The sequence below is a fragment of the Sander lucioperca genome, chromosome 5 (assembly GCF_008315115.2).
Source record: "Sander lucioperca isolate FBNREF2018 chromosome 5, SLUC_FBN_1.2, whole genome shotgun sequence".
Lineage (NCBI taxonomy): Eukaryota > Metazoa > Chordata > Actinopteri > Perciformes > Percidae > Sander > Sander lucioperca.
Genome location: NC_050177.1, coordinates 37,953,038 through 37,975,357, shown reverse-complemented (window position 1 = coordinate 37,975,357; position 22,320 = coordinate 37,953,038). Strand labels below are relative to the sequence as shown.

Sequence of the window (22,320 nt, the reverse complement as noted above, 5' to 3'; positions counted from 1 at the left end):
CAAACACATTTCTGTTTGATTTATTTTTACATCTGTTGGTTAGTTTTAGGAGCTTAATACATTGTATTCTTGGCAAAATATAATGTGGGGATGTCCTCACTGGAGCATCATCCTAAGAAAAGCTTTAGATACTGTACAAACAAGTTATAATGATTTTACTTTAACTACATGCAGAATGTGGAGAGGAGAATTTGCTGTTTGCTGGGGGGAGGAGTGAGTAGTGGACTGTAGTAGATTTTGCCCCAGGGCCCCCAGTGTGTTAATCTGTCCATGTTTATGCAGTGTCAGTGTGATAGGCCAACAGGAATAACAGAGATGCCACTGTGATGATGACTAAATCAGTGTGGCAGAGCCCTAATGTCACATGAGCTTTTTCCAGGCAACCAAGTACATGTTCATGGTGAAATAATACTGCATGTAAAGTATGGTGAAGCTACAGGATATGATGTGTTGTGTGCACTTTTCAATACAGCAACCAAGACGCCTTTCACCAGATTTATTCCAAGAAAGAAAAAAAAATCGAAAAATTTCATCATTTGTCTTCTTGTCAACAATGTCCTTGTTCATTACATCTAAAGAAGAACAAGACCACCAGCACTCATAACTCAACAAAACAAATAACAGATGACTGGATTTAGTCCTCAGTATAAGCATCATGTATACATTTCAGATTAATTTGGGTTGTTATTTGTGGTAGAATATCATATGTATAACCTAAATACACATATGGTTTTCTTTTATCTCCTCTGTCTAAGCTTGGGGTTGTTCAAAAATGGTATGAAAAAAGAGAACACGATGCAACCACTTTAAATACATTGAAATACTTCCCATTGTTTTAATAACAATCAAGTAACATTTTCTTTTAAAACTTTGATATTTACAGCAATTATATATTTGCCACTTTTAACAATTATGTCACAGGTGATCATTACAATGACATTACATCACAGGTTAGAGTCCCGCTGTTCTGTGATAATGGGAAATAGATTGGGTTCATACTTCCTGGATGAGCCGCAATATCAGACTTGGTCATGATATATCAGAAAAGTTTTATATGAACACAGCCCTCAGCTTCCGTCCAACATTAGAGAACAAAAATAATTGAAGGTATGTCTGTTTTTCCACTTTGCAGCTTGACCAGGAAGTAGACGATGTTTGCTTGGCACATTTAGCCCTGACTGTCTAAAACAAACCAAAGGGACAGATACACACTCAGTAAAGAAAACTGGCATAGGTCTGGACTCCCAAAAGCATTTTAGGATTAAAATGATCACAGTTATCAATGGAAACATCATGACCTAACAATTAAATGCCTTTGGAAACTCAGACCTAATAATAATTTAACAAGAGGCATAGGTATTTACATAGGAATCTATGCAAGGTCACAGAGGCAGACACTTCATATTGCACATGAAAAAGGCAGGTACATATGAAACAGTGGTTGAAAAATAATAGAAGTGGGGAAACAACGTGTGAGAGAAAGAGCTCAGACAGTCTACAAACACATCTGTGTCCTTTGAGAAATTTACCGTAAAAAATATTCAGTCCATGAAGCAGACCAAGGCAGATCAAAAGATTCCATCCAATCACGCTGATGCATATCCCACTGTAGATATAACACATACATCAAACCACTTTGCTTACCAATTTATCTTCCTCCCCAATGCACCCTCATTAGACCCTTTCAAGAAAAAATATATTTAAATCCTATGATTGATGAATATTTTTGCTTTCATCTACCTTCATTAGCATTGTTGACTGAAGAAACTCAAATATCACTTTAGGTTTACTCATCATCACTATCAACACCATCTTTGTAAAGACTGGTTATACTAAGCATTCTCCTATTGATCTCAACTACCTCCAGTCTCTCCCTCTCTCCCTCTCTCCCTCTCTCTCCCTCTCTCTCTCTCTCTCTCTCTCTCTCTCTCTCTCTCTCTCTCTCATCTACACACCCACTCGTCCATCCACTCATTTGCACACAACCTACATGCAATAGTGTTGTCCATTACAGAAGTTTCTCTTTGTGTAACTATTCTGTGGTTACCTACTCTAACTCTGCAGCATTTCCTATTTTAAACATTGTAAGGTAAACCTGAATATAGCATATTGTAACCCCATGGTCCCCAATTGTTTTCTTTTTTCTCAGATGCACAATCTGAGAATCCTATTAAAAACTTTTTGTTGGGTGCATTGAGAACTGAAAAAAATGTTGTTGTGTCTGCCTTATAGCCACTGGTGGTTGTAACAAAAAAATAGAAAGAAGTGAACATGACATCTGAGGTCTTCACACAGGCATTACACAAATCATCTTTTGAGCATTGTGATTCATCCTTCATTCACCACATTTATACTCAAACCATGTCTATAACAAATATACAACATACATACTAAACAGACTCTTTATTTCAATTTTCATATATTAAAAGCTCTAAGAAAGGCAGCAAAGATGCGCAATAAGGCAGATCCATATGACACACTCAATGACACACTCCATATAACACGCTCTACTGTGGCACATTTACACTAAAAGATGAGATGGATCTTTTAAAGGGGTTCGGTTGCTCTTTATCTATAGTGGTTTATGAGAAAATCAGTAAACTCAAAAGTAAAAGGAAGTGAGAACGATGCAAGGGAGTGGAAAGGATGTCAGAGAAAAATAAACTGAGGGTGTGTTTTTAGGTCATGAGCGACTCTCGTTTGAGGTGTAGATGCATACTTGATGCAGTGACATGAAGTTAATATGCACAGGGTGTTTGCTTTTAATGTTTTATGCATGAAGTGGGGTGTTATGGCCAGGGATCTGTGACTCATTGATCAGTGATTGTCAATTTGTCTCTTAAACCTCCCCAAAAATGAGGAAAAGTGAATCATGAGGGTTATAATGCTGTGTAAGTAAATTAACTAAATCTCCCTTGTACAACTTCATGGTGATGAATTAATCATATATATGTTATAGAGCTGAATACAAAAATCTGTTCTGATGGGTATAAAAAATGGACTGCATTAATTTCTTAGCCATGGAGAAATCAACACTGACAAAGATAATACATGAGGTGTCCATACAGCATGCATTCATAAGCATCAGGTGAAGACTATGGCAGCTGCTTGTATGTGAACGAAGCTGAGCCATTGAAATCAATATAAGCTATTATGAAACATTTTACAGAAAGTATAGCACTTTGTCTCACTGTTACATGTTGAAGTAGTCTTTTTCCATAAGAATTTTTTTTCTTCTCTGTTGTGTGTCTAAACAGTATCCACATGTACATATGTGTGTGTATGTGTGTTTTTACAATCAGGATCAGTACTGTATTAATGAACTTGTGGATTGTGGTTAAAAACCTGTTTTTCCAGTGTAGCTGCTGAAAAAGATAAAAGTCACCCCCTTCTGCTTTCCTGAACTGGAGACACGAGCAACATGTGGCATCTAATCACTGAACCGGCTCAGATTGATCTGCTCGTTTCAAATCACTTGTCTGATTCAATTAGTTTGAAACTTTGTCCTGTCCATTCTGCATGGCCTGCTAAGCATCTAAGTGATTGACAGCAGAGAGATGCCTCCCTCTTAGGTCGCTAAAAAGGTATCTTCAGCCTCTTATTGGACCACAGAAAACTTTAAGAAACGCCAGCAGCCTGCTGTTGTCACTGACCCCTTCCTCCTTCTGCATCGTCAAGGCAACCATTGAGGCAGTGGTCGTCACTCCCGAAAGCCCCCTGAGACTGCAGAAGCTCATATTCCTGGTCCAGGAAGTCTAGGCTGTTGTTGCTAGGCAACCCACGGATGGTGAACTTGTGGGACACTTTGGTCCACTGCTCCCGATTTGCCGCCACTCTCTCGTACAGCTCAGTGGCCTCAGGAAGCAGTTCGGATAAGAGCCTAAAAGGACAGAGGGTAGTGGTGGCATGTGAAAGTTATCCTGATACTTTATGAAGTTGGTCAAAACAGGAAAGCTGTGGGGCCATAAAACCAAAACAATGAGCTGAAAAATGCTAAAATGGAGTCTAGGGATTTTTATCTGTGGGGTTGTTGTTAATATAACAAATATTGATAAGAGCAGCTTTAATAATTAAAAACAACCCAAATGTAATTTAAATTTCTGACCCTAAGACAACGTGATATGTGAATAAAGGGGTTATGGTCGGGAGGACATGATGTTTTAGCTCTTTGTACGCACTTGTAAATGGGCATTGCAATATGTTCCATGAAGCTTATTTGTAGTTCCGGGATGTACGCTTTCTCTCTGTCCATCATCTCACTGGGCCTGTTCCCCATGGCTTTTTCCTGCACACACACACACACACACACACACACACACACACACACACACACACACACACACACACACACACACACACACACACACACGCAATACAGACATACATGAGTAAGCTTTCTATTGTGTAAAATTACACACACTTTATCCACATATTAAATTATTTCACATGCCATTTAACAGCCAGTTTACACTAACACATACCAGATCTCCTTGAGAGAAGAACTCTTTATAAATCAGCTCCTGTGGACACAAATATCTGTTATTGTTTATATGGTTTCATATTCATAATGACATTGATTGTAAGTTCAACTTAAAGTACATCTTACTTATTTATGTAATGTCACAAAATAAAGCAGCAAATATAATCTGCAATACTTTACTTAGAAATGTTCTTGGAACAAACCAACTGTCAGTTTAGATGTTTGGATGTTCATAAAATTAGCATAAATCAATTTTAAAATAATATATTAAAATCTACTATGTAATACCATAATACCATATTTGATGCAAACCTGTCTGGGTTTTTAGCTTTTGGAGAGATTTTCTCATATTTTCAAATTTTACTGCAATGACTATGCTGAATCACAACAATGCTGTAATCTAAGATAAAATGTAATTTCCCTTTATTACATTTCAATATTTGGTGTGATTGCTGTTTTCAATCCCTGTGCATTTTCCGGCCAGTGAGAAAATATTGTACTAACTGACCACAATACAAGCCAGACCCTGAATTAAACAGAAATGTTTTCTCAGTTTTGGGACTCAGGATTACAGTGCATTTGCTGTAGGTGTTAGGAGATTTAGGGTGAAGGATTTAGGACAAGGGTCAGGGGTTTGGTGTAGAAAAGGGGGCAGATCAAGATTAAAAATAATCCTAAAATGGAGTGCAGTTTCACAGAATAGAAAATAATGGGATATAGACTGAGAGGTTGTTTCCAACAGTACAGCTAAGCATTTCATAATCTTTATTGTCCCACAAAGAGGTCAGTTTTACTGTATAGTGATTTGGAACTGCCACTGGATATCTTTAGGAATGCACTGCTGAAAATAGGAGCTGCTATAACACTCTGGAGAAACGTTTTGGTACTGCATGTCAATTAACAGAGACAGTATATTTGTCAAAGGGTGTAGCACAAACCCCATGCGAGGCTGTTCACAAGAGTATGACCTAAATATCTTTGTGCTGATTCATATATCGTTTGATATAACTTTAACCTGATATTTCCTAATGTGGTGACAAATGGACATACGTGCCAAACCATCTTTTTTGTGTCGCAGCTCACCATATATTAAAAACTAAAATTTGTGGTTACGTAAAGTTTTAATGCATGCAAGTATAGACATTGGTGTAGACTATGAACTGACAGCAATTTTGCGTGTGGTTTTCCAGCCCTTGGTTTGGTCCGACAGGTCACACGATGTCATCAAGAGGCACAGCAGCATGGAGCGGTGGGCGCTGTTTTTTGGGTTGTATCCGTCTGAAACACACACATGCAAAATACTCTATCTAAGCTGCATTTACACACTTCTGTGGCAGTAAATTAGATGACAGCGTTGTGAAGATCTGAAGTAAACCACTGTATGTTAGGTACAAGCATTTTGTGTATTTGGAAAGAAGAAATGACATTTAATGGCATCTTACCACTGTTTATTTCCATTCTGTATTTCGTCGAACTATTTTCGACCATGATTGGCAAGTTAGACACTGTGGTGCAAAGCAGTCACTAATTCATTTAAAAGCTTTAAATGTCCTTGAATTACTTTAACAGCACACAATTGACTCCACTGATGAGACATTCACTCAGGATAACTTATAATTGGTTGCAATCAGGCGTAACAAACCACTGGCCAGCAGGTTACAGCCAATTATTTTATGTAAGAGTGCAGTAAGCAACTGTCTCCTCAAAAGGGTAAATAGTACAACAAAAGTAAAGGATTACTAAGAATGTCAGTGATGAATGGTCCAAGTCTCTGAAAAAGAAGTCACGAAATAATGAAAATCAAGAGTCAGTATGTGCCTTTTGTGTGGTGCCAAGACGGGACCCTGCAGAGGGAATAAGTATGTACATTTGTCAGTGATTATTTAGCCAAAAAATGGACATAATCTACTCTAAGTAGAGACGTGGCTATGCATACTGAACCACTGGGACGTACCATCAGCCATCTTCTGCAAGTCCTTGAAAATGCGAAGGTGGTGAGCCAAGTCTGTAGCCAGAATGATGTCTCTAATCAAATCCAGCATGCGCGTGTAGTCCTAAAAAATATATCAAAAATAACTTACTTAGCTTGCATTTACAGGGATAGCAGAATGAAGTAAATGGAGACATTTGTAATGTGTTAATGTCAGATTTGATATCTTACCTTCCTGTTGAACTTCTCAAAGATGTTGCAGCCATGAGTGTTCAGAATGGCGATGGCCTGGGCAAAGTGATGTCTCTGTCATGGCAAATAAAGCATGATGGGAAAAGGAATGAGTACATTTGAAAATGCTTCTAAAGGAATGTTGAGTCATGTTGCAAAAGCCAATTTACATGCCTCCCAGTGCCTCATCGCTGATGCAAGTAATTAAAGTGTGATTTTGTCCAATAGGTGTTGCACCTGTTTAATTTAAAAAGTGCATAATATAATATCCTATAGTCCTATAGTTAGTGGTGGTTCTAACCGCCACCCCACACACACACACACACACACACACACACACACACACATGTATGTAAAGGGGAAGGACAAAACATTTGAAACACCTCTAATATATTTAAGTACAACACAACCACACACATATTATTCAATTCACACATTTCTGACAGTAGAATTAATGGCAGAACTGTACAGAACTAAAGTTGAGGGTGTGTATATAAAGATTTATACAGGCATATATCCCTCGTTTTGTATAGCTTTGCTAGAATTCCAGTCAGCTCTACAACATCCCTGTGGTGTGATGTAACTAGTTGGGGGTTTACCTCCATCACAGATCCCTCTGAGCTGTAGAGAGCAGCCAGCACAGATTGCTGAAAATAGAAACAGACAAATGAAACACAATCCTTTTGATTCTAATGAAACAACATCCTTAAATAAAATCCTTCTCTTTAACTGTACTTGTCAGCTTAAATATGAATTTTTAAATAGATAAATCATAAAAGAAGCTGATAAAACGATGACCTTTGTTGCATAATGAGAGTTGGTCTGTGCTTCATTTAGGCGCTGGAGGGTTATGCATTATATTGGAGCAGAGCAACATGCTTCTCATCACAATGACATCTTCACTGGGATGAATTCACAGATGAGGAGATACACAGACTCTGATATCACCATGAGCCTGGCTCTTATTGACGTTCCCCATCTTGAGCTTTTAAAAGTCCATTTTTAGTCCACATTTTTAAAGTGCAGGTGCAGAGCTACTCTGCTACACTCTCTTCAAAAGGTTCATTCTCCCTTTTCCCCCTTTGTATCATCTTTGATGCTTCACCGCTCTCTCATAGAACAGAAACAGAAACATAATTTGTGCTCTTACTGAGGCGACTTGGAAAGAATTGTTGGTGCCACGGTGGTCCAGGTCATGGCACATACAGGAGACAAAGAGAGCTAGAATCTCTATCTCCCTAAAAAGAGAAGAAAGAAGGAGAGTTAGGGATTAAAACAACTAAACTTCTGGCTACTTGTGTCACCAGGGGGATAAGTGTTTTACACATACTCGAGGTAGTTGGACAGCCCTAGGTTTTTGTAGAGCAGGTAGCAGAAGTGTGAGACAGAGAAGGCGTGCATCCAGTTGTGGTAGGGAGGGTCCCTGTAGCCTTTCTTCACCATCAGACAGAACCTGACACCAAAGCAGCAGTTTAATTATCATCTTCAACACAGCATGCAACTAGTGACGCATGTAGGACATGTAATCAAGTGATTTCATTATGAGCTATGGAGCGGGTTTGTTCTTGTTCTGCTTCTTTCTTTTGATTAAAATAAAAAACTTTTTTGATGCAATGCTGATAAATTAGCAACAAAATGTGTCCACTCTAACCCAAATGCAAGGAAGCATTTTGACTTGAAAAATATATTCAAATAATGTTCAGCTCAACTGATCAATTCTGGCCAAAATATTTGTTATCAGGGAGCTGCGCACATCTCTCTTTCCAAGGTGTTGGGTTTTGGATCTTCTAGTGTCATTGAAAATTAGAATAATTCAACTCCAAAAGCACTCAAAGTCTGACTACTCCAACACACTATACAACCATTGACAAGAATGTGATCAGATGATGGAAAAGGATTCAAAATAGGGATTGAATAATTAAATCAGAGGTAAGAAGAACGGAAAATCCACAGTTAATCAGAAACTAGAGATGAATTAATGAATGCAGGCACACTCATACACACAGGCTCTAATATTCAGTATATGAATCGATGGAGTTGTCAGACCTGGCGAGAGTGTGCAGGTCAATCTTGTATGTGTTGATGAAACCCATGTCTTCAAACATGCTGAGGACGCACTGCAGACACACACAACAGGATCAGTTACATTTTATTCTTTCTTGTTTTCTTCTTTTGCCTCCTCCACTTTGGTCTCTGATCCCTCTCTGCGGCTCTCTTTCTCACTTTTTTTCTTAACCTCTGCCTCTTACCAACGGCGTGGTTTCATCAGGTAGGGAGCGAGGTGTGTACGTGAACTCGGCAAAGCATGAGTGGATCTCCATCACGGGTTCAATCCCCGTCACCAGCAGCTTAGTCACCTCTTCCTCTGAAACCTGCAACATACACATACTGAATCATATTGAGTAAATAATATGGACAGTGTCAGTAAATACAATGCGTCTGTGCGCGAGAGTGACTGAGATGTACAAGTGTGATTTTACCTTCATATGGTACATCATCATCTCATTGGCCAGGTGGGACCTGAACTGAGCTTCATGGACTCTCTTGTAGAGCAGAGACTGGAGAAACAAACACCATATTACAGCAACACTCTAACAAATCAACAGTATATTTATTGTCACATGTAACTGGCTATATACAGTAGTAGCACAGCCAAGAACTCTCTTCTTTCTTCTTCTTTTTCTTTATTTTGAAAAAGATAACTTGGTAGACTGAAAAGGTGGTAACAATATCTTCAGAAGAACACACTCACAAACTTTGTCTACTGCGGATTAGATCATCCTGCTGAACCCTTTTTTGTCCCAGCCTGCAGCATACGGTAGACCATGATACAGAGTGAGCATTGATAAATAATGATTATAGAGATTTTTCCCAATCAAATATATTTATAGTTTGTAGATAAACTATTGAGTACTTGCAGTTATTCAAACGTCAGACACTACATGATTTAGATTGACTTAAGGTGAATTGGAAATGCTGCCTAAAATATCATGTACTTTCTGTATCTGCTCTTCTTTCTTATGTCTTAGCTTTTCTAGCCTTTTCTAGCCTTTCTTATTTGACATTATGTGGAATCAGTTGTAAACATGCTTTATCATCAGTCAACTATCCATTTTATTCCCTTTTAAATCCTCTAGATTATTCAAATCAATTGTGTGGCTGCTTGACGGCATTCTTAGAGGCAAGAGAAATCAACATTTCCACTGGTAAAAGGTGAAAGGAGCTGCAGTAATGAGTTTTACAGCAAATGAAAACAACTTTTCTGATCTGAGATTATAAGTATTAGGTTGTTGAAATTTCTGATAAATTTGCAAACAATTAGAAATCAATGTCAACAATAAAAACCATATAACTTAACAGTTCATCATCGTCTTCATAAGCGATATACACTGGTGTAGCTGAATGTGTGCTAATGGGTTTGCAGCAGTTATACAACACCTCTGAACTACACCATAAAAGCCACTCAGTTCAATCACAGACTGAATGTCTTTACATTTCCCTTGAGGCTGTGCTCCGCCTTGACTGAGCATTTTGCTCCCACTGAACTGATCCCATTTTGCCAGACAGGATCGATCTTTCTGACATCACTAACAAAAGATCTACCACACTGCTTTAAGAAACAAGAGACTCCCAATGATAGATACACTGTAAATGCTTATTTTTTTTACACTTCTTTTGTTTTCTTTTAATTAAGGATTATTATGGTGCGTGACACTTTCAGAAATTACATCAATATTTTGTAAGCTATGTTTTAAAACCAAGCTGAGTTAATGACCTGAGATTGTTTACAATGTGTATGAAGATGAATATCTTTAAAAAAAAAAATGCTGCATTTATTCCACTTTAATGTTTCACACTTTCCATTGCTGCTAACAGAGATAATAAGAGAACGTGATAGAAGCTGTCTTCTATTGTAAAGTGACACGTTTAAGTTGTTAATTCATTTGCAACTGATGATGTTTATCTAGCAACTGTGTACTTTATGTACTGTATGCATAATATGCTTGGTTTATAGCTTGGCTTATTTGTTTCAAACAAGTGGACAAGAGGAGTGTTTTGACTAGTGTGGTGGCAGCATTTAATAAATGTACTACAAACAATCCAATGCCTCTTCCCTGACCAGACGTATGTTTTTTTTCAACATACCGAACCAGAAAATGTAAAGGTTATAGAGAGGTGGTTCTTTCAGCGAGAAAGGAGACTTACATGGGCGATGCTGATACCACAGTAGATGGAGAAAGCCGTGGCCAAGTCCTCGTCAAAGCGGTTGAACCACGGGCCGTTCATTTTATTCACCAACTCGGCTACCCCGATCACCTCTAGAAAAAGGAGGATTCAAAGAAAGGGAAAGAGGGTGAGACATTAAGGGATGAGACAATGAGTTGAAAAAGGAAAGGACAGAAAGTTGATGATAAAGAAAAATGGAGTGGAAGATGAGAGTCAAGGACGAGGATAAATGAAGCATAGAATGCAACAAAGGTGCAGATCAGACATTGAATCAAATAGAGCTGCTAACTTAAATTAATTTCACACTGGAGCTGAATTTAATTGCACATTAAAAACTCTGAATCGCTTAATCTGAGAGTTTCTATATAGAAACAAATCACAGAGAATCTAACGTGTGCTTGGATACAGCAAAAAGTAGGGAGTGCCAATCAGTCTGAGTTTTCTGTAATTTCTAAGTATGGAACACAATGAGGATGGTTGCCTCTTCAATCTGCACTTTAACATTTGAAGCAAAGGATGTGATGTAACAACTCCTTGTCCTATTCTGAGAGAGCACCTGTGTGGAAACATAGCTTTGTTTTTAAAAGGAAAAAGGAAGGGTATGTACAGTAGAGGACAATAGAGGAGCAACTACCAATACAGCTAAATCTGATTAATTATTATGTTATTGGTAGCCTCGCTATTGCATTATCAAAACATTATTGGACTCTATAGGAGTAACTGGGCACCTCGCTTTTATTCTCCGAGCTGCTGAAACAGCTACAAGAAATAATTAACCTTTATTTAACCAGGAGTAAAGACTCATTGAGATTAATAATCTCTTTTTCAAGAGTGTCCTGTCCAAGACAGGCAGCAGCATAGTTTCAGACATAAAACTGATTACATAATACATGTCACAATTAAATAACAATTAAAAATGGAGACACAAGAACAGATTGCAGACGTAAGATACCAAAAACTTTTGAAACATTTGAAACATCTACAGCCAGTTTAGCCGGCATCCAAGTCATCACTATTAGAATAGAATCACTTTAAATGTGTGCAATGAAACCAGCTCCCAAAGATTCAGGTTGTTTTGTAACTGATTAAAAGCCAAAGGAGCAGCATACTTAAACACCCTTTTTCCCAGGTCAGTACAGACTTTAGGGGCAGTTTGTAAGTGTAATATCTTCTAAACTTAAAACCTATAATAATTAGATATTGCTAATGAAATGTTTTAATTACAACATACCTATAGCTTTCATTATTATTTTTTGTTATAAATGTTTTTTATTGTCTTTTATTTATTTCATTGTTAGTATTTTTTCACTTTTATCATTTCAATTTTTGTGTGCATTAGTTAATTGTTTATATTTGTTTGTCTTTTTGTTAGCTTGTCAGTCACCTGTGAATTGCACTAACCTGTATGAAAGGTGATGTACAAATGAAGTTAGATTGAGAAAAAAAAGAAAAGAAACTTGTGACTTTTTGTGTATGTTGAGTGAAAGGAGTATTCTTGTGTATGGAAGTCATTGTTGCTACCATTGTTCTCATCTTTGATGGGGAAGCAGAGGATGTTGCGAGTCTTGAAGCCGGTGCTGTCGTCCACTCCACGGTAGAAGAGAGGATGGGAGTAGGCATCCTTAATGTTCAAGATCTGACCCGTGGTCGCCACGTGACCTGCAATACCCTGATCTGCTGGAATACGAAACTCATTCTGCCCTCGCGCACACACACACACGCACGCGCGCACACACACACACACACACACACACACACACACACACACACACACACACACGCACGCGCACACGCACGCACGCACACACACACACACACACACACACACACACACACACACACACACACACACACACACAATTGCAATGCTTATGTCATCAAGACACACTATGATTATTCTAAACATTTGCTTTTAATTGATTGTTGACAGTACAGTCAGACAGGAAATGTGGGGCGAGAGCATTACAAATGCAACCATGAGGCTGACGATGTAATTACAACGTCCTGTATTCTCGTCTGGATGGGCTTTGTTACAGTAAATGTCATTCCCTATTTCTCTCTCCCATCCGTCTATCTTTACTGTCAACTCTCTAATAAAGGCATGAAATCTCTCCTCAAAAAGGTCACAGGAAAGACACGAGATGCATACACCTAGTCTGTGTTTGCGTGTGTGAGCAACTAAATGCTCCTCTTTCGTACCTCCTCATCACTAACCACGCCTCCGTCAAACACCTTTGCAACCAACTCATGACTGACACGATCCAGCAGGAACACGGAACAGCTACAGAAACAGAGAGAGAGAGAGAGAGAGAGAGAGAGAGAGAGAGAGAGAGAGTCAGAGTTAGAGGGGGTGACAGAGAATGAACCAAAGCAGAGAAAATGAGAATGTTTCATCTCATTTCTATCTTAGGTCATTTTGTAACTTTAATTAAATGCGGAAAGTCGGTTAAGAACAAATTGCTAAGATAGCCTGTTCAAACGGAGATAATGACATTTACCCTATACACACACACACACACACACACACACACACACACACACACACACACACACACACACACACACACACACACACACACACACATCCCTTTGAGGATGAATCACAGGGCTTACATCTCTGCATCACTGAGGTTCCTGGCCTCCACTATAATTTCCTGTAACAGCACTGACACATCATCTGAAAGATTTAGAGAGACAGAGAGGGAGAGAAAGAGTGGGTGAGAGAGGAAACAAAAGGAAAACAAAGGAAATTAAAGGAATAACAGCAGTACCCAGATAGACAGAAACAGAGATTATACAGTGAGTAGCGGTGGATCAGCTGTACAAGCTGATAAGAGCTTTTGTAATCAGCAGAGTGGTAGAGTGAGAGGGCAATTTGCTCTGCCAGTGGATCAATTCTTTGCACCTGCAATCATGATGAATTATCAACAACTTATTCCACAGTTGGTGCTTACTGTTAGATAAGAATCTGAATGACTCAGTGTAATTATAGGATAGAGAGGTGGAGCCATCCCTTTTAACGCCCTTTTGATTTTATGGTTATGATCTTGGGTGTAATCACCTTTTTGGTAATATCTCATTCAATTACGTGCACCATTTGTTTCACTAGGTGATCACTTATGTAAATATCGGCCATTAATGCAAATTGTCCTGCAATGTTCTTTCTTCACTGAGACAGACAGGCAGAACATACCCAAGTGTGTGAAGAGATTCTTGGCCACTTGTAAGAGCGCCTGTTTGGAGAAACAGTGGACACGAAAAGTTCTTTAACTTCATGCATATTTATGTGTATTTGTAACGGTGAGTATGTGTGTGGGCATGTGCAGTACCTGGCACTCCACTTTGAGTTTCTGTTCTTTCTGGAAGGCCAAAGTTGAAGTGAGGACCGTTGAAGTGTAGCAGAAACAGTGCTGGATTGCATGCTCATCTGCCTCTGTGTGTCTGCGGCAGAGAACACACACACACACACACACACACACACACACACACACACACACACACACACACACACACACACACACACACACACACACACACACATAATTGTAAACTGAATATCTTTGGATGTTTTTTTTATCTTGGGCTTTAGAAAACTGTCACATATTTTTCACAATTGTGTTTTAAAATGAAACTACCCAACATTTTATAAAGCTGTTAAAATCACACATCAATGAATAGCAATATTCATGAAAAGCAATATTCCAATAATACATATGTAATGAATGTAACACTCTGGAGCCATTTTGCTTAAAGGTCCAATGTGTAGGAATTTTGAACGGGCAACACAGATTTTGATAATGAACAACTAAACACATTACACACTGGATCTTTAATGAGTACTTTTACTTTTGATACTTAGTTTTGCTGCACTTTACTTTTAGTAATTAAAAGATCTCATTACTTCTTTCACTACTGCATTTTATAGATCAAACAATTAATTTGGGTAAATAATCGGTAGATTAATTGATAATGAAAATAATCCTTAGATGCAGCCCTATAAGAAAGTCGCGATGCATAATTATTGACTAAAATAACACTAAAAATGTGTAGGAATTAAGTTATAATGTAATATGTCTAAATGACTGAAAATAGAACCAAACCCTGGTTTCCTGCAGGTGGTGAACGTGACTGTCACTTTCCTTTAAAATTAGATGACATGAGAACTTGACAGCATTAGGCAGACAAATGAAGACTGATCAATGAAATTATCTGCAGTGACCACCGTGATGCTGCTAATTGCCTGCAGTTCTCTCTCTTTGCCTACAGAGGGCAGTGGAACATTATTGTGTTAATGTCCAGGGCTTTATTTCCCTGAGCATCCCAGGAATCCTAGCAAAGGAGGCAGGATTTGACCTGAGCCTGGAAAGACCTGGGAAGCTCAATTTAAGGGCAATTAAGTTCATACTCTTAATACTCTTGAGTAAGAGAGTAAATTCTTACACTGCTGCTTAGGGTGCAGGTTTATTATGAGATCATTATTTTTGTGGTGCACACGTCACTCTGTAATGGTTAGTGCATATTGTTCTTATCTGCTGGTGCCAAAACTGAGTTATGGACCTGTTACTGGTGTCACAAAAGTGTCACAATAGGTTTTCATGGGTCTGTGTCCTAGGGTAAGAGGCTATTTTACACGTTCAGGAGGCCAGGCAGAGAGAAGTTTGAATAAACTGTGCATGTGAATATGCAATCTATATTTATCTTTGAGATATATGTTTCTACTTAAATCTTGTTGACTGTGCTTGGAGCAAAGGATAGATTTATCACATTTTATGCAAAGTTGAAACCATAATCCTGCTGCCGTTACTATGGTAATAAGATGCCAGACCTGTCATCAGTGCCTCTGGCAGAGGGAGATATTATAGGACATGATCCCTTCTTATTTATCTTAGTCCTTAGAAAGAGAGAGAGAGAGAGAGAGAGAGAGAGAGAGAGAGAGAGAGAGAGAGAGAGAGAGAGAGAGAGAGAGAGAGAGCATGAAAAACGGAGGGATTTGTACTGCATGTGTGTGAAGTGTGTTTTGGGAAAAAAAAGAGATAAAATACACTAATCTCCCAGCACTTTAACATAAGTAGAGACACTCTGATTGACAAGGAGATGGTGGTAGATAAATGGATGAATGCGTGGGTAGATATATATATATATATATATATATATATATATATATATATATATATATATATATATATATATATATATATATAGATAGATAGATAGATAGATAGATAGATAGATAGATAGATACAAACACTTCCAGAATGTTACTTAAACAAACACACAGACGCAGCTGGAGTGCATTTCTGTATTCAGGACATAGCAGCATTGCTCCTGGCAGCATCACACACACACACACACACACACACACACACACACACACACACACACACACACACACACACACACACACACACACACACACACACGCACGCACGTGAGCCTGGACGTCATGAGGGAGCTTGGTTAGCAGCAGATTTCACTGGAAACAGAACAAACTCTCCGCTGCTATAAACTCAACAAATCTGAGCTGTTGAGCTTAACCAATCAGTCCTACCCATCCCAACATTTCTGTAAGCTGCTGTCAGATATATCTTTGTATCTACCATGAGTCAGGGCTTCTGGAATTAGCAAAAGCCAAATCATCTTCAGAGTGACATACCAGCATTTTAAATATACTTCAGCAATAAGCCAGTTGAGTTACAGTGATTTTACTGTAAAGGTAGGCTAAGAGGTTATATTTTTTTATTTTTACCATAGAAACTCAGTGTTCAGTGTGATCTTATAATAACAAAAAGGTTAATGATAGCTTTTAGTGTGAACACAGTCCTTCACATACATACATACCTCTGCCCACCCTGCTTGTTGAAGGCGCACGCTAGCGCCACCACCTGACCGGTGGCCCTGCTGGCCACTGGTACACAAAGCATGGATGAGATCTCACAGCCCAACATGCTGGACAGCTGTCTACGCTCCTCCTGAGAGGAAGAGAGGCAGAAAAATCTGTTCAATATGATGGCAGAATAGATGGAAAAATAGATAAGACAGAAAGACAAAAAGAAAGAAAATGTCTTCTTACAGCACTGATGTCCTGAAGAGTAATTGACTTCTTCTTCTCTACAACCTGACCAAAGCGTCCAAACATCAGCTGAACAGAGGAGGAGAAAGATAAAGAAAATGAGTGTAATGCGGGTGAGAGACAAAAGGTAGCAGAATTGTTGAGTGAGTCCCTGGAGAATCTTTTAGGGCTAAAATATATAAATAAATGTTGTTATTTCTGAGTGAGAGTCCCTTGTTAAATTAGCACAAATAACTCATCTATGGTGTGTTTTTTGTGTGTCCCAATATCTTGCTACACACCAACTACTATCAACATTTCATACATTATTATATTATGGTCTGGGGTACACGGTCTATCTGCACCATAATGGAAAGCCTGTTAAAAAATGCCATGTCTGCAGCACAAACAGGGACAGGAGACTTAAAGTGACCCGAAGGAAGTGGTTACTTGCCCAAATATCTTCATTATAACCCTTGCCAGGGATTATAAAAGATTACATGTGGGAGTTTATTCTATCGTGTCAGTCAAAGAGACCTACACGCAGGGTTACAACACTTGCATTAACAGTATGCTTGTTAAAAATTGCAACAAACCTCCCTCAGTGTACATGGCCCTCAGTGTAAGAAACACAAGTGAATGAATGAGCGACTGACTTAATGAAGGCATGATTTACTTAACAGGGAACAAAGAACACAAACAAACCAAAAAATGCAAATAATGACAGAATTCATTAATGCATATTCATATGAATAAATTCTTGTGTTTGTTGGCCTCACCGGAAAGCTGATCTCCTCCTCCAGGACTTTGTCTCCAACTACCTAAAGGTCACAAAGCTCAAAGCTTATTCATTAAGTCATTGCTAAAATGGTTGATGGCATTTATTTGTGTAATTTTGTGTGTGTGTGTGTGTGTACCTGGCAGAAAACCTGGTGGTTGTCCTCAGACACCAGCAGCAAACAACAACACTGCGACCGAGTCTGCTGCTGCAGCTGAAGGAGAACACAAACACAATATCAGTCCTGATACAGAATAACAAAAAAACTCTCTTTATCAGACTCAGTCATATTATTTTTAAAGTCTCAATTCAAGGTTTTTTGGGGTGTTGTTGAGATCAGAGGGCAGTGGAAATCAACTGGGGCTAGGGTGGGGCAATATTTCAATATTATCTTCATTGTCTTGCAGTAGCATCAACTTGTGAATAAAGACTGATACACAATTCTATTATTTCCAGAAAATAAAAATTAAATACCTCACACAATCAATCTGGAATAAATATAGAGTTTTATCATACTAAAGTATTTATTCAACTGTGATTTAATATCATTTTTACAATGAACAGCTTTAAATTTATATACATTATCATACATATTCCCATTAATATTGCATTCTTCACCTTCACAACTCATGATCATCTCTTTATAAGTAATCAACATTCATACTGTGTAAATAACAGAAAATACATCAACATGCTGTGATTATAACACAAGATCATTCTTTGAATGTGAAATTCATAAACGCAGAGACACAGTCACATATAGGTGTCTGTGTGTGTCTAAATTAAGGAGTGTGTATGCATTCAGCATCTCTCCTGCTGTGCTCTATAAGACCTGCAGAGTTGCAACCAATTTTCTGCTGCTATCTGTGATGAGAAACATCTCATTTATAGACTGGAATTCACTCAAAGGTTGGAAGACACATACACCTGTATGCATGACACAACAATTACTCTAGATAGACAAGCTTATACATGACACCACACACACGCATGCAAGCATAGACGCACACACACACACACACACACACACACACACACACACAAAGCAAGTAGCTGCACCCACATTTAATAAACCCTCCACCCCCTTTTTTAAATACAGTTAATCCCATGAGAGCCGCCCCAAGCACTTCCCGACAAACTGACGATTCCTCAGAAGCAACAATCTCCGCGCCTTTTCCTCCTTTCCTCTCTCCTCCCTCACCCATTTTTTACAACTGTAACAATAAATAGGCGAAACAAATCATGTCGGTCTCAAAATACGTTTTAAAACCCCTGCAGCCTTTTGCACCACCACGACTTCTCCCTCTCCCTCTCTCTTCCTTCAGATACAGGAAAAATACTACAATTTCAGGGTTAGAGGCATCAAAGACGTGTTTTACATGCAGGCTGCACTGCTGCTGCGCTGTTGTTTGATCCTTTGGATCTATTCCTGCAGCGTCAAGGTAGCAGGGAAGGTCAAGTTGGCAATAACTGTTAGATTTTACCATTTTCACAGAAAAATACCCTCACTTTTTAAAAGGAGCAGATTGCTTTAAACAAATCTTGATAAAGAGTTTATGTCCCCACACACCCGAAAGATATTTATGTTTTCTGCTGCAAGAGGACACTGATCACTGCAGTTAAAAGTAAATGATGTCTTCATTACTATAATAGAAAATGACAAGAAAAATGAGAAAAAGGTGAAAATGAGCTCCTAATTTTGCACCAGAGTCCCTTTAATTAAGTAATAATTTAAGAAAAACAACCAACATTTTAACTACTGAGTGCTTAACCTGCAAATGGTATTTGTAAAATATGATTTCACGTAATTTTTCTTCTCGTCTTGTCTTGTTTAATAAGTAAAACAAATACTGAGAAATTCGCAGACTTTAAAAAACAAGATTAGTCATAGTGATAATCAACTAGAGATAAAATATATTTTGAATACCTAAATGTTCAGAAATAGACTTCCTTGACATAAAATACAAGTAACGATTGTTTTCAATATCAATTCATCTACAGATTATTTTCTAGATTACAGTAAACATTTAATCTTTTGGTCTATAAAATGTCAAAATATAGTCAAGAACAACAAGATCTTATTATAGCTTATTTTGACCAAAACCCAAAGATATTCAGTTTGATAACATACTAGATGAAGAAAAGCAGCAACTCCTCGCTGGAACCAATGAATGTAAAGTCCTTGATATTTGCTGGGGAGACAAACTCTGGCTTAACTTGCTCTGCTTTATGTTTAAGTCCTTCATGGTCAATAAGTAGTATGAAAAAAGTATCACAAGTATGTGCATACTTCCATTAAGGTTCGCTAAAGGTCTGTTGGACTTTGTCCCTTTGATGCAGTATAACCTTCAAATCTCTCTCCTCTCTCTTGCTTAACCCCTCTCTATTTCATATTTTCTTTATCAGTGAATAATTCCATACATTTAAATAGTTGTTTCTGCACATACAGTAGCTGATATCTGCTCTCTCTGTCCTCACTCACAGCTTTTCCCTCACTGCAATCAATCATTACACCTCTCCCCCTTCTTCCTTCCTTTTTACAGAGAGTCTATCATTTATATGTAGGGGGCATACTATGGGGAGTCTGATAAAGCACTTGAGTGATAAAAAGCTTGTGGTATAGGTAATGACAGGAAGAGGGGAAAAAGTCACTGGGAAAGATTTCATGTTTTGCATGTGCTGTACGTCTTGAACAGTATGTGTGCGTGTGCGTGTTTGTGTGTATGTGTGTGTGTATGTGTGTGTGTGTGCACGAGGGAGCATATAAATGATCTCAACCACTTACATAATTGATGACTTTGAGCTGGAGAGAGGCTGCATCAAGGTCAAAGAGCTCACCTGAAAGAGAAAAGGGAGAGAGAGTGATGGGAGTAAAAACCAGAGATGAGCAAGGGCAGATTGGCGTTAAGGAAGACCGGGAATGCAGAGCATGTACACAATGGACAGAAAGAAAATCAGGGAAGGATGCACTGAGACAGGGAGGTTGGTGAAGGGTGAACAGGAACTAGCCAACAGAGGGTATAATAATGAAGACAAGACAGGGGATGGAGGGCTGCCTGGACTGCAGATGAAGACAGAAGGAAAGACAGAGAAGCAGAGAGGCGAGGTAGAAGCTGGGTGAAAAAAAACTCATATTTGTTGACAATTACCAAGGAGTAAACAACGTTGATGTATGTGTATATGCAAAGGAACGGCGTTAGCGAGTCCACTTCGATTATGCATGAGATTTTGAACAGTGTTTTTGCAAAGCGTTCTGTTTTCACACAGGAGATGTCACACATTCCTTGTGCCACTGACAGTCCATCTAAATTCATAGAGCTTTTTATCCAGATAGGGTTACTCTATTAACATACCTCACCTCATATATACTAGGGTGTGTGTGTAATTATGTCTGCCTCACAGTTTTGTGTTTGTATACACGAGGTGTAGGAAATGTAAGATGTATGAAAATTTTTTTATTGTATTAGTATAATATATTAGTATATTTTATTATATTATATTAGTGTGTGCATACCACAGAGTTGCAGAATGTTGCGGTCCAGTTCGCAGTAGTCCTGGTCTGAGACGTTGAGTTGCAGCAGTGCATTGTGGGACTGTATGGGAGAGGGACTGAGAGGAGGCCGGTAGGACGTCTGAACAGCCTGGACTCGTGTACACGCCACTGAGGCCTGTGACGTCATGCACGTATGCAGAAACACACACACCAGCACCAAAGTCAGTTGAGTTTAAAGCTGTGGTAGGCAATTTCTTTTTGGCATTATTGGGCAAAAATTCAAAAATAATCTTTTAGCTTATTGTAATTCAAGTGGTCTGAGAGAAAACTAGACTTCTGGTCTAGACTTCTTGGTTCTGTTTTCAAGCTTTAGATAATCTAGCCTGTGATGGGACTTTGGCCAATGACATGTCATTTCAGAGAGAGAGAAAGCGTTCCTATTGGCTGTTCTGTGCATGCATATTTCCGTGTGATAGAGAGGGTAGAGGGAAAGCTGCAGAACAAGGTCTCACTCTACTTCAAATTGTAGCGTTTTTTTTTGCTTTCTACCAACTGCAGCTTTAGAGACGATCGTCAGATTTAATACTGGTTGATGCTTTCATCTGGTCCTTCAGAGAACCAGTTAAAGGATCTAAAGGCCATTGAAGTAAACATCATCAGTCTTACACAGGAATCAATACTGATCATGTGAGTGTGAAGGCAACACACATTTTTGAGGAGATATAAAAGGACTCAATGATGGATTTTCTTCTATTGACAGTGAAAATGTCTATCAAGGACTGAGGGGTGTTGACATTAATTGACTTAAGAAATGGAAACTGGCTTTCTGGATTTACAATCTCATAAACCTACTGAGGGGCTATTTTTCCAAATTGTTATTTAATAAAAGAAAGTTTTGCAGTTTTTGCCCTGTGTTAGCGGTTCACTACTGTTTTCATGATGATATTCTTGCTTTTTATGTAACCTGTTTTTGTATATTTGCTTATATTAAGTGCAGCATTATTTAAAGGCTGGCCATCTACAGGTACAGAATGTGTCTAGTTGTCATTGGATAACCAACAAACATAATGCCTTCTCATAAAGTATATAGGCTGTGCATACTGTTAAAGGCCCTGTGCTGAAACGTGTTGGT

General features: G+C 38.5%; 1 protein-coding gene across 3 annotated transcripts in view; it reads right to left on the bottom strand.

The window, feature by feature from the left end:
- The window catches only part of LOC116045553 (cGMP-dependent 3',5'-cyclic phosphodiesterase), a 190,115-nt gene that overhangs the window by 15,272 nt on the left and 152,523 nt on the right, over nucleotides 1-22,320 (bottom strand). For 2 of the 3 annotated variants that reach the window (XM_031293242.2, XM_031293243.2), the window contains exons 8-31: nucleotides 21,210-21,363; nucleotides 20,481-20,533; nucleotides 17,835-17,909; nucleotides 17,697-17,738; nucleotides 16,939-17,007; nucleotides 16,707-16,837; nucleotides 14,198-14,309; nucleotides 14,062-14,101; nucleotides 13,482-13,545; nucleotides 13,068-13,149; nucleotides 12,390-12,564; nucleotides 10,848-10,960; nucleotides 9,122-9,199; nucleotides 8,891-9,013; nucleotides 8,688-8,758; nucleotides 7,972-8,094; nucleotides 7,792-7,879; nucleotides 7,241-7,288; nucleotides 6,642-6,716; nucleotides 6,435-6,534; nucleotides 5,646-5,758; nucleotides 4,482-4,520; nucleotides 4,179-4,285; nucleotides 484-3,880 (exon numbers count right to left, since the gene is read on the bottom strand). In XM_031293242.2, coding sequence (XP_031149102.1) covers nucleotides 3,646-3,880; nucleotides 4,179-4,285; nucleotides 4,482-4,520; nucleotides 5,646-5,758; nucleotides 6,435-6,534; nucleotides 6,642-6,716; nucleotides 7,241-7,288; nucleotides 7,792-7,879; nucleotides 7,972-8,094; nucleotides 8,688-8,758; nucleotides 8,891-9,013; nucleotides 9,122-9,199; nucleotides 10,848-10,960; nucleotides 12,390-12,564; nucleotides 13,068-13,149; nucleotides 13,482-13,545; nucleotides 14,062-14,101; nucleotides 14,198-14,309; nucleotides 16,707-16,837; nucleotides 16,939-17,007; nucleotides 17,697-17,738; nucleotides 17,835-17,909; nucleotides 20,481-20,533; nucleotides 21,210-21,363 — 2,310 coding nt within the window. In that variant the 3' untranslated portion in view covers nucleotides 484-3,645. Of the gene's footprint in view, nucleotides 1-483; nucleotides 3,881-4,178; nucleotides 4,286-4,481; nucleotides 4,521-5,645; nucleotides 5,759-6,434; nucleotides 6,535-6,641; nucleotides 6,717-7,240; nucleotides 7,289-7,791; nucleotides 7,880-7,971; nucleotides 8,095-8,687; nucleotides 8,759-8,890; nucleotides 9,014-9,121; nucleotides 9,200-10,847; nucleotides 10,961-12,389; nucleotides 12,565-13,067; nucleotides 13,150-13,481; nucleotides 13,546-14,061; nucleotides 14,102-14,197; nucleotides 14,310-16,706; nucleotides 16,838-16,938; nucleotides 17,008-17,696; nucleotides 17,739-17,834; nucleotides 17,910-20,480; nucleotides 20,534-21,209; nucleotides 21,364-22,320 lie in introns of those variants that run through there. The other variant, XR_004103955.2, reaches the window with a different exon arrangement.